This window comes from Talaromyces stipitatus, genomic scaffold, assembly GCF_000003125.1.
Source record: "Talaromyces stipitatus ATCC 10500 scf_1105507295527 genomic scaffold, whole genome shotgun sequence".
NCBI lineage: Eukaryota > Fungi > Ascomycota > Eurotiomycetes > Eurotiales > Trichocomaceae > Talaromyces > Talaromyces stipitatus.
In genome coordinates this window covers 123472-138722 of record NW_002990114.1, presented here as the reverse complement: position 1 = coordinate 138722, position 15251 = coordinate 123472, and the positions used below count along the sequence as shown (strand labels likewise).

The window sequence follows — 15251 nt, the reverse complement described above, 5'->3', positions numbered from 1 at the left end:
GGAATGATGGGTTAACTCTAATCCAATCCTGAAAAATTGTTTATAAGGATGGTAAAATAAGAAGTGACTAGCAAGATTGTATCTGTTCTGTTCCTCTCTTCTGAGTATATGAGGTTCCAAAGCCGGGATTTTTATAGACCTTTCTTGGTGGGATGATTTGTGAGCTATCATGAGGGGTAAATATTGGGCTGAAATCTAGGGGCCCAAATGGGGATTGATGTAGTTGATCTCTGCCTTATTGGAATAGATGGATTATCCAACAGATTGCCAGCTTGTTACGATACCAGCTCTTACTTGTTATGTATGGACTCTGATCAACGACAAAGTCTTTCGTATACTATATAAAGTGCTCATGAGAAGAACTATTTCTACACTAGATCCAGCAAATATTCTAACCAAAAGACAAGGAACATTTAACTTTGAATCAAGTAATACCAGTTCTACTTGCTCTCGCCGAGGCGTTGCGCAATTTCCAACAATCCCTTCTTCACATTTTCTTGCCATTCTCGTAATTGAGCCTGGCGTTCCATCAAACTGTTGTAAACAAATTTTACCTGAAGTGAGTCTGCAATGACGATGGCCTGTGTCTCTACCAGAGCAGTGCGAATCAGCCGCGAGCCAGAGCCTTGAGCCTTGGGCTTTTCCAGATCGACATAGCGCAAAAGTGAGTCGTCTCGTTCTAGCTGTTGGTACTGTCCCAAATAGTTCATCGAGAATTCAAACGGACTGTGGTGTGCAAAGGCCGCATTTCCCGCCTCGGAAAGCCAGCGACTTGCCCAATATGGGACGCCGTTACCGGGGACACTGGCGCGTACGTCTCGCACAGCTTGGAGACTCTCAACTATGTTGTTCGACGGCGAAACGACAACAGGAGTTGATGCGGTGAACCATCCAATTGTGTTAGAGATGTCTAGGTTGCCCCCAAACTCATCACGCCCGTGGCTGTACACAAAGAAAGCTGGTAAGGGGCGATCAGAGAAAGTTGAGCTGAACGCGTAGGAAAGTGCAGCCAGAAATATGTCCAGTGGCTTGGTCCTGAATTGCTCATTGCATTTACCCATCAACAAGGCTGTAACCTTCGAGTCAAGTGTAAATTCTTCGATGACCTCCGTTTCAAACAAATTTTTTGATTCGGCCATTCCCCAATAGTCGTACATTGGTGTTGGGACTTGGAATGGCAAAACGGTCTCGGGCGTCCACTCCTTCTCTGCGCGTTCCTTCAACAGTCGACACCAGAGAGCAAACGAGTCGGACGGCCCAGATGAAATATCTTCGCCTGCAAGGCCCTGCTCCAGGGATTGCAAGAGTATCCTCCATGACACTGTATCAATGACCATGTGGTGAACGGTCAAAGCTACGAAACGCTTCTTATCTGGAAGTTGGAAAGTTATTGCACGGAACAGAGGACCTTGCTGCAAATCGAATCCAGGTTGATTCGGAGCGATAAATGGCTTAATGGATTCCATGTCAGGGACCTCCAGAGTCTGATATAGATAGCTGTTGGAACGATCCAGTGGAATGTACTGGACCCAGTGACCTGTATCATCGCGGGTGAAACGAGCTCGTAGCATGGGATGGCGTTCTACTGTGGCATCGAGATATGGTAAGATATCAAGGTCACTGTGAACGGATAAGAGAAACGTTGTGTTGTATCGATTGAGATCACAGGTAGCCTTTAGACCAAATTCCCAAGTCTGCTGAGGGGACAGATTGAATGGAGTCATGCCGAGTTCTTCAGTAGAATCCACATCCTTATCCAAGGGTTGTGCTCGCAGGGCGAGCTGCTCAATTGTAGGACATTGAAGTATATCTTTGACGCTCAAGGATACCTTGGCATTGCGACACTTGGACATGACCTGCATTGCGGAAATAGAATCGCCACCTAAGCTCTGGAACGATCTCTCCATACTGATTTGCTCTTCTGGTCGATTGAGAACGTTGGCCCAAATTGCTCTAAGAAGGTTCTCCATAGGCGTACTTGGGCTCCTGCCTACAGCTTGAGAGCCCATATTGGCGATTTGCTCGTAGGTTGAGTCGTCCAGGCTCTCGATCCATGCTCTGACTTTTTTGCGATCCAATTTTCCGGACGGTAACATTGGCATTCTGTTGACCGCTACCCACAAGGCGGGGACCATGTATATGGGGAGAACAGAGGATATCGTGTCCGAAATCCTTGTGGTCACTTCCATTGCCTCTAGTCTGTGCTCCTCCGGTATGAGACATATGTCGTTAGTACTTGATGTTGAGTACCGAAGATCCTTGAATGAAACGACAGCCAGTAGCTGCTTTCTGAAGGGGCCTCGGGAAGGCAGTAGCGTGAGAGCATGCTGAATATTTTCATCTCGTTCGATGTTGTACTCGATTTCTCCCAGCTCGACACGCTGACCTCTGATCTTCACCTGGCCATCGGATCGCCCAATGAAATGGATTGTACCATCCGTGTTATAGCGTACAAGATCACCACTTCGATAGAACCGTTCCTTTCCGGCTGAAGAGGAGATGAAACTTGGCTGCTCAACGAAAGCTGCCGCTGTCTTGTCAGGCGCATTCAAATATCCTCTGGCTAGGATAGGACCCGAAATTAATAACTCGCCAACAGCTCCAATAGGCAGGAGCTTAGACGGCTGCTTGGAATCAACAACCCATAGAACGCCACCTATGGCTCGTCCAATATTGGCAGGATCAGTGTTGGGATCCAATTTCGGATTTGCTGCGGCAGCCACGGAGCATTCACTGGGCCCATATCCGTTATATAACTGCACCTTGTCGGCCCATTTCAGAATGTCGCCTTTAGATAATGGCTCTCCACCAAGGATCAAGGTCTTCAGAGATGGAACGTCTGCTGGATCGAGAAGTTTAAGCACGGAAGGCGTCAAGAAAGTCCAATTTATCGAAAATTGGTTAATGCAGCGCTTGATATCCTTGCTCAAATTCTCATCTGGCACACAAATGCATGCTCCGAACATCAAAGATGTCATAATTTCTAGGAGACTGACATCAAAGCTGTAGGAAGCAAATTGAAGTACGCGGGACGCAGGGCTGAGTGAGGCAAGCCTGCCTTGAACCAGCGCGCCAGAACAGAAGGCGGAATGTTGTACGACACATCCTTTGGGTTTTCCTGTACTACCCGAAGTGAAGATAACGTACGCGTCGTCGTGAGGGCTCGGACGCACACGATCCAGCTCTTCTTGCGAAATTGTGATTTTATCTCCAGCTTTCAAAGTAATTTCATTCACGATAATGGTGGTCTGTCCCAATTCCTTCAGCTTATGAGCATACTTTGAGGATGTAAGAAGAAACTTGGCACCAGTTTGGTCGATAACTTCACGAAATCGTTCGATTGGCGTTGCAGGATCAATAGGGACGAATGCAGCCCCGGTGGCCAGAACAGCAACCATCGATACAATAGCCCACACTGATTTCTCGAATGCTAGAGGTACAAAATGGCCGGCGCCAATGCCAGCTTGGACCAGTTGTTTGGACAAATCTGAAGCCATCTTACCAAGCATCTCGTACGTTAGAGTAACGCTTGTAGATTGTATTGCAACATCATTTGGTGCCTTCGAAATTTGCTGATATATCATATCAGGAATGGTCACATTCGAGTGCTCGACTTCTTCTTCATTCCAAGCAGCAATTTGTGATAAATCGTGTGCGCCCACATAATTGAGCTGGTCGACCCTGGAGTCTAGTCCACTTATGATGCTACTCAAGATGGAAGAGAAAGTACCCGATATTGATTGTGCTTGAGACTGAGAGAGGCAGTCTGTCCAGTATGCGAATTTGATGTCCAAGCTGTTGGGTGAATCCGTGACGTGTAAGGCGATATTATACTATTGCATGTCAGTTCTAATATTTAGAGAAATTGCATTATGGCTCACCTCCGTCGGCTCCCTCACGACAATATCTTGAAAGTTGATTGAACCTGTCTCGATACTTTTGTCCATCGCCGAGATAGCCTGGAAGGAAATTCCAGTATTAAACAGGGCCATACCAGAAAGCTCGAGAGCATGCTGTATCTCGGCAAGTGAGCAGTGTTGATGTGAAAGAGAGTCGAGAAGCTCCATCTGACACGTTCTTAGGGCATCCTTGATGGTACTTGAATCATCTAGAGCCGCTCTGCAAATTAAAACACTGATCGTAGGCCCAACCATGTCGACAATTCCGTCAACTGGTGCATCTCTGCCCGATGCGAGATAGCCGAAACACACGTCATCGCGGCCAACAAAGCATCGAAGAACAAGAGCCCAAACTGTCTGGATAAGGTTGGAAACAGTAATATTATGCGAGGCGCAGAAATTATGGATGGCCTCAACTGAAGGCTCTAACACCACCGAAACATCTCGAAGCTCACGAGCAGTTGTCTCCGATGTCAAGACAGGAAAGTAACATGGTTCGATTCCGGAAAGGTGCTTCTTCCAAAATGAGATGCTAGCGGGGGAGTCATTCGTATTTATATATCGTATGAAGTCGCTATATTTCACACCAGGAGAGCCGGATAGAAGTTCGCCATCGTAGGCCTGCTTCAAGTCCTTCAGTATCAGAGACTTTGATACGCCATCTATAATTGTGTGGCTAGCATCCACTCGGCAAAAGACTTTTCCGCCTTCTGTGACATAGATGGCAAAACGATGAGGTGGTGTTAGTGGCTGTGACTCCAAGTCGACGCTTTGATTCAGTATGGATTCAATGTCAGCATCAACCTCTCTTACAACCGAGGTTTGAATTCGAGGTTTCTTCAGAACGACTTGCAAAAATGCCTCTTTTCCATCGAATCCGCTGATGAATATGGTTCTTAGGGCAGGATGTATATTGATGACAGTTCGCCATGCAGATTCTAATTTAGCTATGTCAATGTAGCCGATGTCTGCACTGGAAGAAACCTCCCAAGCAACGGAAATGTCATAACTTCCTCGATGTCGAGCCTGGCTCATTAGTAAACCGTTCTGCATTGGCGAGCAGGGGTAGATATCGTCCACATCGTCAACATCAAGCTCCAACTTTGATAATTGTTCGTGATTAAGCTTGTCCAGCGCTTTATAATCCAATGACAGCAGAGGTAGGTCTGCCAGAGTGAATTCACGTTGGGTGTTGGAAGACGTGATTTCAATAATCTTTAGAAGGTTCTCCTGGTACTTATCACTGAATAGTGATAATTTGGATTCTTGGTCCTTTGTAGACAGGATGACGACCTCGAACTGTTTGTTTGAAAATGTAACTGCAACCTCTAGTGGCGTTGAGACAATAAAATCATATCTTCCGTTTAGGTCTGCGGTTTCTAGAGGTCTACCAAAGGGGTAGTCCTCAACTTTACTTCGATCCAGATACTTGAAAACGATATCCAGGGAGTGTAATGTCTCTGTCTGACTGCTAAAGGACCCTGAGAGGCGTATTTTGTCTTTTATTTCTCGGATGAATTGACGTGTCATGAGCGTGTCACGTTCGACAGGAACTCTAAGCTGTCGAGTAGAAGAGAACTGCCCAATATAAGTTTTGGTATTTGGGTTTGATAAGCTGGTAATCCTCTCATCTTCGACTAGAATCACAGGTGTGTTCGATGGGTCGTGACTCTTAAGTGTTTGCTCATATGAAAGAATCAGCGCCGTAAGGAGGAGCTCGTCTTCAGTGGTATCGAATGCTAAATTGCATGACCCCTTGAGAAGGCAGCTGTGACTCGCGTCAAGTTGGAACCTTTTCCTAACGTATGGAAAGACTTCAGCTGATGTACTCGCAGTCGATTTGGAGTTACTTGCTCCGAAGAAGACTGTTCGTCCACTTGTGTTGGTTGTCAGGAAGTGGTTCCAAGAATCGAAGAAATCTTGACGAAGTTTCGAGCCGTGTTCCGTTTGCACACCAAGATCATCGGGAAGACTTTTCAAAGTATCTCGCAGGCTATTGACGATGACAGTCAAGGAGTGCGAGTCTACTGCTGCCGCATGTGCGACCACTGATATATACTGGGCGTCATGGGCGATAAATACATCCACTAGAAAATTTGGATGTCCAAAAGTATCAAGTGTAGCCTGGCGATGATGAAGCGTGTCATGTAGCTCATGCAATCCACTGATGTGGCTGACATTCAAGTGGTAAGAGGGAGTATCGAGCTCATCGTGAATCACAAACCTCTGTAGCCAGAGATCATCCTTCATGTAAAAATGCGAGCCAAGTGCTGGATGTGCATATACAATGCTATCGAAGGCATGGATGATTTGACGTAGGCGAGACTTCTGCTCCAACTTGAACCAAGTAACATGGTGCAAGTTCGTATCTCCTTCTAACAACCGGTCGAGTAGAAGTCTTTGGTAAGGCGAAACTGGAAGTTCTTGTGTCTTCTTATCAACATCACCATCCTGAAAGATTCCTGCAATGGCTGATTCTTCCAGTATATCAGCCACTTTGGTTAGATTATGTTTCAAAATGTCGGCAATAGTGACCTTGGTGCCAAATTTCCGGAGCTCTGATGTCGCTGCCATGGCCGTAATCGAGTCACCACCCAGACTCAGAAACGTACTGTTTTGGTGGATCTTATCTTCAGACAATTTTAAAATATCTGACCATATTTTGCGCACAAATTTCTCTGATTGAGAAAGAGACTTACTGTCGCTGTTGTTGTCTACACTGCCCATCAGAGATTGGAAAGCTTCCAGGCTCATGTGTGTCACATATTCTGTAACAGCTTTCCTGTCAAGCTTTCCCGATGAGGTTATAGGGAAATGATCCAATGGTATCCAAATGGTTGGAACCATGTACGGTGGTAAAAGATTACCCAAGCGCTTGGAAATGTCGTCAAGTTCCGTTGTCACCTGTTCGTTGTTAAGCAGATGAAATTCGCGACTTTCCTGTGTCGGTGTAGCAGACAGTTGGCTCTGAAGCGAGACGATGCCTACTAAGCGTGATTTACAGACACCAGACTTTGGAACCAAAGCTATGCCGTATTGAACGTGACTATCCGTCCACAGATGATGCTCTACTTCCCCTAGTTCCATGCGCTGACCATTGAGCTTGACCTGATGATCTTTGCGGCCAATGAAATGAAGCAGACCATCTGCATCGTAACGCACTAGATCACCAGTCTTGTAGAACCTGTTCCACAGGTGATTGTTGCGATGCATATACCAAGCCGGATTTGTGATAAAAACGCTTGCCGTCTTCGCTGGATCATTCAAGTACCCACGAGCGACTATTGGACCTTGGATGAGGAGTTCACCAACAGCGCCGACAGGCAAAAGGATGTCGTGATTATTGGGGTCTACAATCCAGCAATTACCCCCTATAGCTTTCCCAATGTTTTGGGGACTTGAATGCGGTGTCAAGTCAGTGTTGGCAGCAGCAGCAACGGAACATTCGCTGGGTCCGTATCCATTCATCAACTGGAGCTTGCCCGCCCATGTGCTTATATCCGATTGTGACATAGGTTCACCACCGACAATAAGAGTTTTTAAGAGTGGCAGCTGCTCTGGTGATATTATTTTCAAAACTGACGGAGTCAAGAAAGCCCAATTAGCTCGGAAATCATTCATTGATCGAGCGAGATCCGCGCGATCCAGCTGGTCATCCGGCACACAGATACATGCTCCAAAGATCAAGCCAGTGAGTATCTCAAGAATGCTGACATCAAACGCGTACGATGCAAATTGGAAGATACGTGAATTTGAACTCATCCGTGCTGCCTCTCCTTGGCGCAAAGCACCGCTGCAAAAGGATTGGTGCTCAATCATAGTGCCTTTCGGCATGCCAGTGCTGCCAGATGTGAAAATCACGTAGGCCAAATTCTCGGGAGTTACATTTGATACTCTGTCATCTTCCGATGGCTGAGTGGGAAGTCGCGATGCCAAGTCATCATTGATAATGATTTTATTGACGTCAACGTGCGTGAAGAGTGAGTTATTTTTCGAGGAAGTCAGAATCACGGGAGGATTGACTTGGCTGACGATCTCCTGAAGTCGAGCTGGTGGATGGGCTGGGTCTAGGGGTACAAAAGCGCCGCCTGCCTTTAGAACGGCAATCATCGCAACGACATACCACGCGGATTTCTCAAAGCAGAGTGGGACGATAATATCCGGATTAACCCCAGCTTCAACTAAGAGGAATGAAAGACGGGTTGTCAGAGAATCAAGTTCTCCATACGTCATCTGAGAATCCCAAGAGTCGATTGCCAATGATCCTGGTTGCAATTCAGCGCGCCTTCTAAACAGCTCATGCGCACAGGCCACGGAGGGATCTGCTGGATTCGACGTCCATTCGGAAATCATCCGTAGGTTTTTGGGTCCGAGGAAGTTCGCCTTTGCAAGATCAGCGCTGGGATGGTTGACCACCATATCTAGTGTTTGACACAATGTATCCGCAGTGCTCATAGCTAAATCCTCGGCAGATGGTTTGTATGCAAGCACAATTTCGAGCTCATTGGCGACATGACTAACATGCACTGTAATATCATACTATCAAGACGTCAAAATTATTCAATTTCTCGGCACAGAAATCTTTTCGGTCTTACCTCTGATACGTGTTCCAGGGAATCTCTATCCAGCATGGAACGCTTTTTCAATTCGCCGTGATCTATCAGACGACTTCTAAACAATTGGCTAGAGTTTTCTTCAACATCAAGATTTTTGGAACTAGAGTCCGATTTCGCTAATTGTGCTCGGATGGCATCATGGACACTTTTCACGGTCTGAAATTCGGAGGAATACACAGAAATGAGGCGTTTGAGGTGGCAATCCTCCAACGCGAATGTCACCGAATCGCACGTGTAGCATCGCACAGCAAGAGCCCATGCTATGCATGCTACGTCCGAGGACTTGAAAGACCGGTCGAGTGTTGCGTTGATCGTTGGTAAATGTGTCCTGGGTATAGCCACATACCGATTCTCATCATTTGTGATGCTTTCAATATGGCGTTCTTGTGGAAAACTTTCGTAATTGGTAATTTCCAGTATAGGTGTTGCAACTGAAGCCATAGTTGTGTCCAGGTTGGGAAAGACTTGAGTAGACTACAAAAAAAGAGAGAAATTCGATAGGATTCAAGCTTGCGATCTCTTTTCCAGAGCTTCCAAGGATTCAACTTAAACCCACTAGAAACCATCTCATACTAAAATTACCAGTTTCAGCTACGTGTAAGCTTATTCGAACTGAACCAAGTCTCCTGGTCATGCTAATTGTTGCTATTGCAGTCTTATCCCTGTTTTACAATGCAGGAACACCTTTTAGAGTTACACCGTTTGTTCTGGAAGGTCAATGGAACAACGCTGTATGACCATTTACCATAATTGGTATTGTGGCCGACCAATTTTGCGTTGATTATGTCGAATTCATTTTACGCGCACGCCAATGAATCTCTGCATGGTTCAAATGCCGCCCAATAAGAGTGCCGATGCTGGGCAGGCAGGATTGACATATGGATCACTTTGTCGTTCAATCTCAGCCGTATTCCACACATAACATGCCCATGAGGTTTTCTTGAGCTGCTGATGGGGCCAAATGCGTGTACGAGATATGACAACGATGGTAAAAAGGCACTAGTTATAGTTCAGTCACTTGCAAGATTAAAATAGTATCATTACAATACGATGTATGTAATCACGATTGATGTAATGGTATCTGTATATTACAAGCCGTATGGTAATAAATGTATTCTACAGCCTGTATTGATACTAAAGCAAGCTTCATGCAGCCGGTACCAGCCACCCATCCTGTAGCCGAGATCGGAATGCCATGTGGGATTAGGCAAGTTTGTTTTGCCTTGTTTTACGCCCTAACCAATGGAATGGCGCTTCTCATTGACTGACAACAGTGGGGTCTATTCTTCAATTAGAAATCTATGTTAAGTCATCAGACGTTTAGGTACACGAAATCGTCATCTCAATCTCCATGCAATATCTAATTAATGTGATGTATCACAAAGCCCATAGATATCCAGGTGCTAACCAGGTCTCTCACCCTTTCAGTTGGCGTGTAATAATTGTCTGTCCTAAGTATACGAACTGCGTTGTGTTGCATCTTGTCTAATTATTGCTAGTGACTTGCGTATTCTTCTTTCCAAGTGTAAGACCCTTATCAAATCCACAGTAGCCTCTATCTCAATTAATCTGAAGATTTGACATGATTAAAAGGCCAAGGTGATGCATGTGTTGGGTTCACAATGCCAACTTTCGGGGCCAACGTCTCAGAAAATCTGTATTCATCTTCCGATCTTCTGATTTGCTACATTCAATCTTGCAGATACCTAATGTGAAGTACTTAGCTATAATATTTGCACAGAATGATTGATAGTATATTTTCATACCATGCTCCGTCATTGGCAGGCTCATAATCAAGTGCAAAATTCCGTTACATCAGTAGCGACTGAAGTATTGCTTCTTCTATAAAGCTGTCGAAATAAGCTATCTTCCCGATTCAATAAGTCCTTCGGACCGCCAGACTCAACAATACGTCCTTCTTTCAGAACAAATACTTTGTCGAAGTCGAGAATGGTGTGGAGACGGTGCACTACTGCTATGACAGTGCACGAAGCGAAGGCGTTGCGGATCATATTCTGCATGAGGGTATCCGTATCATGATCCACGCTGCATGGTTTTAGTACCGAAAGCATTAGGCCGCAAGATGAATTTATAAAGGAAGATGGGACTTTACCTGCTTGTAGCCTCATCAAGCACAACCACTTTACGTATTCTCAGTACGGCTGAAGCCAGCCGCAATAGCTGCCTCTGCCCCTGAGAGAAGGTATCTCCATGGATATACCCATCCAAGCCACCGAGACCTGTTGATATTCTATCCCAAAGCCTGACTTCTTTTAATACTTCCACAATATCATTGTCATGCGAAATCCCGCGTGGATCAATATTCTGACGGATCGTCCCGGGAAGAATAGTGACTTCTTGAGGTATGCAGCAAATGGATGAACGGATTTGATCGTGAGAGACTGTACTAATATCCAACCCATCGATGGCAACGGTTCCTTCACTAGCTTCCAGTGATCTAAAAAGTAGTTGGACCAGCGAACTCTTTCCACTTTGTGAAGAATACGTCAGCCTGAAAGAAATAGAATTATAACTGGCCTGAGAGTCAAATCACCTTCCACTAGGTCCGCAGATGGCAACCTTTTCGCCAGCCGATATTGATAAGTTCATGTTAGATAAAACTGGTTTGCCATCTTGGCTGTGTTGGCGATGTTAGTACATCCCACTTCCCCTGATTGAATGGAAGTTGAAGGAACCACCTACCTGTAAGAGGCGGAGACATTGTGAAATTCGATATGCCCATTTTCGGGCCAGCTTTCTGAAACTATCAATGGATCCTCCAATTCTTGCTCTGGTTGGACATCTACCTTAAATTGCTTAACACGCGAGACAGCACCAATCGACGTCTCTAAAACTGTCCAATTCGATATCAGTTGCTTAAAGCTCTCGCTCAGGTTGATAATGTTGAGAAGACCAAGCGCAGCGGAGCCGGCCCCAATGGATCCGTGAGCGCCCACAGCAACACCGACAATCAGGACGGCTATTCCACCTACAGTAAAGTCCAATACAAGGGTTAACCAGCGTTGAATGACAAACAGAAGGTAATAGGGATTCTGTGAAGCATCTGTTAAACTGCAGTTCTGTTCAAGGAAGTGTTTTTGCCATCCGAAAGCACGTATAGTAGTGAGTCCGCTTACTGTCTCCATGAATTTTGAGTACAGTGGCGATTTGGCTTCCAGTTCCATGAATCGGAGTTGCTTAGAGGTCTTGAGGTAGAATTTTTGAAGTAAATAGAAAACTGCCAGGCAAAGTGGAATAATAGCCGCAATGTATTTTCCCGTCACGAAAATAATAATCAGCTGTGCTATGCAAAGTGCAAAAGCTAGTTCATGTTAGTTAGTATGGAGCAGGCATGAGCACGTGGATTGTTGGGAATTACCAGCAGTCGTCTCAACAATAGCAAGTGGGAGTTCCATGTCGACTAATTGTAAGTCCTGACTGAATCTATGCGCTGTTAGCTAGAAGATTTTTAGGTCTCTTTTCCAGGTGATCCATTACCTATTGATAGTCACTCCGGAGTCGGTAGAATTAAAAAAGGACATCGGCGCTCTACCACGAATCAGCAACTGTATAATTCTCAATAAAACAAAAGAACATACCGCAAAACAGTTTCAAGTAGAATAAAATGTAACTTTTGGGATGCCCTAGGAATCATATTGGACATGAGATGCGTGCATTGCGTCAGTAAACCTGTTAATAATAGGATTAGGAATACTTATCAGCAACCCAAGAATAACGCCACCTCCGCCAAAACTGCTAGGAATGAATAAACCCCCAAATATAAAGCAAGGTGATGGTTTGGATCCTTTTCATCAGCAGCTGCCCACCACTGGACCCATACACCTGACATCAGTAAGCTGTCGCGTCCTTCGTGCGGAAAAGGGAAAGTATGCGTACTTGGAAATGTTAGACCAAATGTAAATACTGCAACCGCGACGAAGAACACGATTGTGTTTAACCATCCGACTATTCCAAGATAATATTGGTAAATCTCGTAATCGCCTATTTTTTGACTAGCTTCTGCAGTCTCAACCTGCGCTGCCAGTTCGACTTGAAGATTGGAATTCCGAGCAATGCCATGTCTCATGTTACCCTTGTCTACTGCATCTTCATGGAGATCAGTTGTACTCATCTTCATTGAGACTGATAATAAGGAACCGTCGTTTTCAATCAGATGGCCCTTTTTGTCCAAGGAAATAACTTGGTCGGCGAATGAAATGGCATTCGCTACGAAGAGATTAGTCCTGAAAATTTGATTATTGGTAACAAACTCAATAGCACATACCTGAATGTGTTACGAGAATCACTGTAACTTTATGCTTCTTACAAAAGCCATCTTCAGCGAACAAATTTGTCATAACTAGCCGTTCAGTGCCAGTGTCAAAGCCACTAAAAATGTCATCAAGGAGGAGTAGCGCTTTTCTTGAGTACAGCGCCCTAGCCAATGCCTGCTCAATGTCAATAAGTGCGATCAACTCCCTTTCACCCGAGGACAACTTCTTACCACTCTGTGTTTCTGCCCACCGCTGAGCGATAAACCTTTGCTTCCAACCATGGTGTGGGATCCCAAAGGGAGTAGATTAATATCCTTGCTTAGACCTGAGGCCTCAACAACTTCGCGATACCACCTTGCTTCGTAGGCTGACGGTCCAATAACATTATCCGTAATGGTACCGTTCTGCAACCAGGGTTCTTGAGCACAGTATGCGGCTCCCAGAGTCTGACATCTCAAATGACCATTCTCGTATGGAGTTTCACGCTGAAGCCCCGCCAAAAAAGTGGATTTGCCGCACCCAGTTGGCCCGCAAATTACTGCCAGTGAGGAGGAATCGATTCTGAATGTTATATTCTTGATAATTGGAACGTCATGGTCCCAACCGGTACTCCAGTTTTCAGCGACAATGGTGTTGGGATGTTCAGCTTGCGTGAATTTGAGCTCAATTAAAGTGTCTAGCGTTTGGTCGGATTTATGTAATGTTTTATACGTGATCTCCTGTGGTGGATCCTCGGTCAGAAGAAAGAGTCGAATACGCTCGAGTGATCCCAGGGCTGATATCAGATTTGGAACAGCTTGCAAGAGCATTGACATTGGTGTCTGGAGAACCGAGAACAAAGCAAGCGTAGTAAAAGCTTTGTGGGTAGTGAGAGGGCCATTTGACGTTGCGACAAATATCCCAAATCCTACAACTGGCGATATGACGGTAGTACCGAATGCTTCCACTCGTTAGCAACGCCCCAAAAGAGACAGAAGGATGCGTCAAACTCACAGAGACTGACAGCATAGATAAGAAAAGATCTGAATTGGTTTCCGTATTTTATTTCGTCAATTCGAAGGTTTTGGATGCTATTCATAAACCACGAGGTGAGGCCTTCCAACTTTAAGCTCTTCATCGAATTGATCATATAAGAGGTTACACCCAGTCTTTTCTGAATCGAGTTTACCCATTTCGCTTGCCGATGACCTATCGCAGGTGCCATCGTCGCTGCCACGATTCCGCATACTATACAAATACATGTCAGTAAGCTCGTCATATTAGAGGATAAAAGCTTACATGTTGCGATCAAAATAGGGCTGAGACCTCCATATTTGAGTTGATCATATAAAAGCCAAAGCGCTAAAGCAATCTCAATGACATTTCCCCAAGCTTCATGCATGTAGCGCATTCCAAACGCAATCTTCTCAATGTCGGCGCTCATTAAAGTCAATGGGGCAGACTCCTGACCGGCTTTCATTTTTATCGAAAGTGTCTTCTCGTAGATCAGTGGCACCAAGCATCCGCGCATTAGGATGATTGTGCGATAAGTCATATACTGATAACAAGCCTCGGATATCTTCGCCAGGCCAGTTCTTAGTGTCAGAAATTAAGAGTATGGTTAGCATGGCCTAACTTACTGCAATTCCAATATAAACAATAATGTAAGCAAGAATGAGGAGATGTCCCTGACTTAGATTGGCCTCTGAGGCGGAATTTTGCAGGTACTTGGTTACCGCGTCAATCAGAAATGGCTGGGCGAAGGTAAATCCTGTAAAGCACAGGCGAGGAACTACCGCTTTTAGGAGCATGCTTTTAAACGCCCAGCAGCTGAAAAGTAAAAGCCCATTGCATTTCGTTTTGAAAATGGGACTTGCTGATAAAGATCAATGAAAGTTCGAAGGGCGGAATAATCATGCGTACCTTCTTTCCAGCTTTCAGAAAAGCTTTTCCAGCATTCCTGAGACCGGAGGTCATGGCTCAATTCGGGAAGGTCTTTCATTTCGAGTGATTTGCGAGTTCCAAGTAGTAGCAAGGGGTTAATCCACCAGAATAGCCGTCTATTAAGCCATCCGGCCTTTTCTTCGGGAGTGTAGGAATCTGATGACGGGTAACTTTGACGAGGCCAAGATTCTTGAACGAAAAGTGCGAATTTCACGAACATGGATATGATAAACACGATAAATACGGTCTTGTCAGAGCTCAGTTTCCATATCGTTCTCGCGCGAACTGCATCGAGAAGAATTGTAAAAAAAAGGTAGATTTCTATCAGTGCTGGGGGTTTTATTGATCGGGCATGCTCCAGGTTTGATAGAACGCCCAGTGCAAGTGCTGCAGCCACACCCAAAATGGCAGCTGGCAAGGTTGAACGTGCTTTTTCTCTTCCCGGAAGAGACCACAAGACCACAAGTGTAGTTTGAATTGATGCCAAAACGACATAACTGACCTGGCGATTAATATTGTCAACATTCAACATCGTCAAA

The 15251-nt window shown here is 45.2% G+C and overlaps 2 protein-coding genes across 2 annotated transcripts; both read right to left on the bottom strand.

The window, feature by feature from the left end:
• Positions 1-440: 440 nt before the first annotated feature.
• Positions 441-8956, bottom strand: TSTA_081070 (nonribosomal peptide synthase, putative; the record flags this gene model as incomplete). Its single annotated transcript, XM_002477792.1, has 3 exons — positions 441-3833; positions 3882-8438; positions 8495-8956. The coding sequence occupies 3 exons, from the start codon at positions 8954-8956 to the stop codon at positions 441-443; spliced, it is 8412 nt and encodes a 2803-aa protein (XP_002477837.1).
• A 1668-nt stretch (positions 8957-10624) lies between these two features.
• On the bottom strand, positions 10625-15244 carry TSTA_081060 (multidrug resistance protein, putative; the record flags this gene model as incomplete). The annotated part of the gene is made up of 14 exons (XM_002477791.1): positions 10625-10973; positions 11070-11153; positions 11219-11837; positions 11895-11959; positions 12014-12064; positions 12115-12205; positions 12242-12358; positions 12413-12742; positions 12801-12963; positions 13020-13729; positions 13783-14016; positions 14068-14347; positions 14409-14644; positions 14692-15244. The coding sequence occupies 14 exons, from the start codon at positions 15242-15244 to the stop codon at positions 10625-10627; spliced, it is 3882 nt and encodes a 1293-aa protein (XP_002477836.1).
• Positions 15245-15251: the final 7 nt, after the last annotated feature.